At 55.2% G+C, this 3,038-nt stretch overlaps 1 protein-coding gene across 1 annotated transcript; it reads left to right on the top strand.

The window, feature by feature from the left end:
- Window positions 1-964: 964 nt before the first annotated feature.
- Window positions 965-2,686, top strand: LOC309452758 (ubiquilin-1-like; the record flags this gene model as incomplete). The annotated part of the gene is made up of 1 exon (XM_082077418.1): window positions 965-2,686. The coding sequence occupies one exon, from the start codon at window positions 965-967 to the stop codon at window positions 2,684-2,686; it is 1,722 nt and encodes a 573-aa protein (XP_081933544.1).
- Window positions 2,687-3,038: the final 352 nt, after the last annotated feature.

Here is a 3,038-nt window from a genome sequence, read left to right as displayed (position 1 = left end):
GAGGTGCTTCGTGTTCCTGCAGCACACCTGGCAGGAGGGGGGTGTTCGCTGAAACAGGGGAGCGAGCTCCGGAGCCGGGAGGGTGGGTGCTCAGGAGCTTCGCCCTGGGTTTGGCGATGCTGACCTGCCGGTCATGTGGAATGGAAATGGTCGTGGAGCCCCTGAGACTGGGGGTCCCCATGGTGTGGTTTTCTGTTGGAGCGATAAAGGACTCAGCAAACACTTTGATTCAATGTGAATCACACTAAAGCCATTTATTATAGAAACAAGCCTCCTTATATATGCAACTATATTCTAATCACGCGTCCACGCTCCAAGCATGGATTCGCTAAATGAGTATCGTGGGCTGTCCGTGCGCTGGAGTCTCACTGATGATGCGTCCGATGATTCACGCCACGCCAGGACCCCGCTGATTGAGGACGCCCCTCTTTCTCACAGCAGATTCTGTTCTCAGCTTCTCGAAGTGGCCTTGATATTCCTTTGAGCCTGACTAATTCAGCAACAGATCTTTATCCATCAAAACCCCGCCACAGTTTCCCTTGTGTCCTGGGGACTTGGTTGGGGACCACGGAGGCGAGGAAGCCTGAGCTCAGCTCTGACATCACTGCTCACTCTGACATCAATTGTGATGTCACAGCACAGCGCCGCTGCATGGGCATTCTATACGGGCAGGAGGCTGCAGTGGGACAGGGAACATGGGGGAACTGCACGGGTGGTGAGCAACTGGAGCAGCTGTGCAACATCTGCGGAGGGAGGTGGTCCTTGTCCCCGTGTCACTGCTCCCTCCTGGCATGTGTCACCATAGCAGGGGTAACTGCCACCCCCTGTTTCCACTGCAGCTGTCACCCTCTGTCACCTCCTACCAGCACCGCTGCTTTTCAACAGAGCGACACGCAGCCCTGGTCTCGGAGTCACCGTGCCCAGAAGCAAAGGGGCAGCAGAGACCGGTCAGCCTGTTGTCACCATGGATTCCTCGAATATCATCAAGGTTACTGTGAAGACGCTCAAACAGGAGGAGAAGTTCGAGGTTGCTCAGAGCAGCACCATCCAGGAGTTTAAGAAAGAAGTTGCCAAACGTTTCAAAACATCCCCTGATCTGCTGGTCCTGGTATTTGCTGGGAAAGTCCTCAAGGATCAAGACACTTTGAGCCAGCATGGAGTTCACAGTGGGGTCAACATCCACGTTGTCATCAGGTCCCAGCAGAAACCACAGGATGGCCTGGCAGATCAAGAAAGAGCGACCACCCTCATGCAACCTCCCAGCTGCAGCAATTCCAACTTATTCTGCTTGGGAAGCACGGGTCATCTGCAAAACCCAAGCTTAATCCATCACGACTTGTCTGAGCTGTCGACCTCCAGCCAGGAAACAGTGGCACAGACCATGGCAGACCTCTTGTCCAGGATCCCTGCTTCAGGCCTGGATCTGAACACCATCAACAACACCACACTTCTGCTGGGCTTCCTCCTTGGGGTGACGGACGTATTTCTCCTGGGCCTGGACTCCACAGACACGTTGGACTTGGAGAGCAGCATTCAAGAAGAAGAGGTACCCCTGCACAGCTTGAAAAGGGAGATGCAGACTGCTTTGGTGCAGGATGTCCTCGACAATGCCGACATTGTCAGGGACCTCCTCATGTCCAGCCCTCAGATGCAGCAGCTGGCTGAAGAAAATCCTGAGATTGGCCACATTCTCAGCGACCCCCAGACTATCAGAGAAATGCTGGAGGCCTCCAGCAGCCCTGCCGTAAGGCAGGAGATGATAAGGAACCATGATGTGGCCATGAAGAACCTGGAAAGCATCCCTGGAGGGTTCAGCGCTCTGGAGCAGCTGTACAGAGAGGTTCAGGAGCCCATCTTGGACGCTGTGCAGATGGGAAACAGCCCCTTTGCTCCCCAGGACAGTGACCCACCCGTGACGGGAGCCAGGCTACCAGCCCACACCGAAAACCGGAGGCCATTACCCAACCCTTGGGCTCCGCGGTCCAGCGGGGTCAGTGGTAATGCAGGGGACTGCGATGGCCAGTTCGCCATCAGCAGCACAGGTGACAGTTTCACCTCACTGAGCTTGGGTCCTGCGGCAGGACCGGTGGTGCCCAACTCGGGGCAGGTTCAGACCATGGTTGAGCAGCTGACAGGAGACCCAAAGCTCATGCACAGCCTGGGGAGTGCGGTAACACACCCCGAAAGCCCCGCACAAGTGCTGCTGAATGGCGCCAAGACACCGAGTGACGGAAATTCTCCACGTGAAGACCAGCAGGTGCAGCAGCTGCCACCGGAGCTGGAGGATGCCGAGATTTCGTCCCTGCTGAGGAACCCGCGGGCGCTGCAGGCGTTGCTGCAGATCCAGCGGGGATTACAGACCCTCTCGACAGAGGTACCGGATTTTATACTGAGTTTGCAGGACCCAAGTGTGCAGCTGGATCTGGAAAGCATGGACGACTCGTCACAAAGCAGCGAGTCTGAGGACAGTGGAGATTTCAAGTCAGATGGGGAGCAAGGAGAACATCAGATGGAGATGGATGAGGAGGTGCCACAGGCCAGATTTGGGAGACAAATGGAGCAGCTCAGGGCCATGGGCTTCCAGGACCAGAGCGCAAACTTGGAGGCGCTGATTGATGCAGAAGGAGACGTCAGTGCAGCAGCAGAGATACTGGCGAAAGCACCGTCATCGGACAAGATACCATAACTGGTTTGTCCAAATGAACCGGTTACAGCACCTCCTCTGTCAATGGCTGCATTTCAGTCTCACCCCACACTAAAAGCAGCAGGGTGCATGCTAACAAGTTGTGTGCTGTAGCGTTCTTCCATCCGTGAGAATTGATTTCCCCTGGTCCGCAAGGGTTTCTTGCATCCAAAGGCAATAGACTGAAGAGCTTTCTGTGTCGCCTGTCACTGCCGGCATCAGCCTTTCCTCAAGGGAGCAAATGCTGTTATGAAAGTCAATGTGTCACTTCTGCCACTGCGTCTCCTGTGCGTGTGCTGTCCGTGAGGGTTATCTTAACAGTCAGTGGTGGCTGTAAGTCACGTTTACATCCCAA

The sequence above is a fragment of the Streptopelia decaocto genome (genome assembly GCF_964273445.1).
Source record: "Streptopelia decaocto genome assembly, contig: HAP1_SCAFFOLD_129, whole genome shotgun sequence".
NCBI lineage: Eukaryota > Metazoa > Chordata > Aves > Columbiformes > Columbidae > Streptopelia > Streptopelia decaocto.
This window is presented reverse-complemented; position numbering and strand designations above follow the sequence as displayed.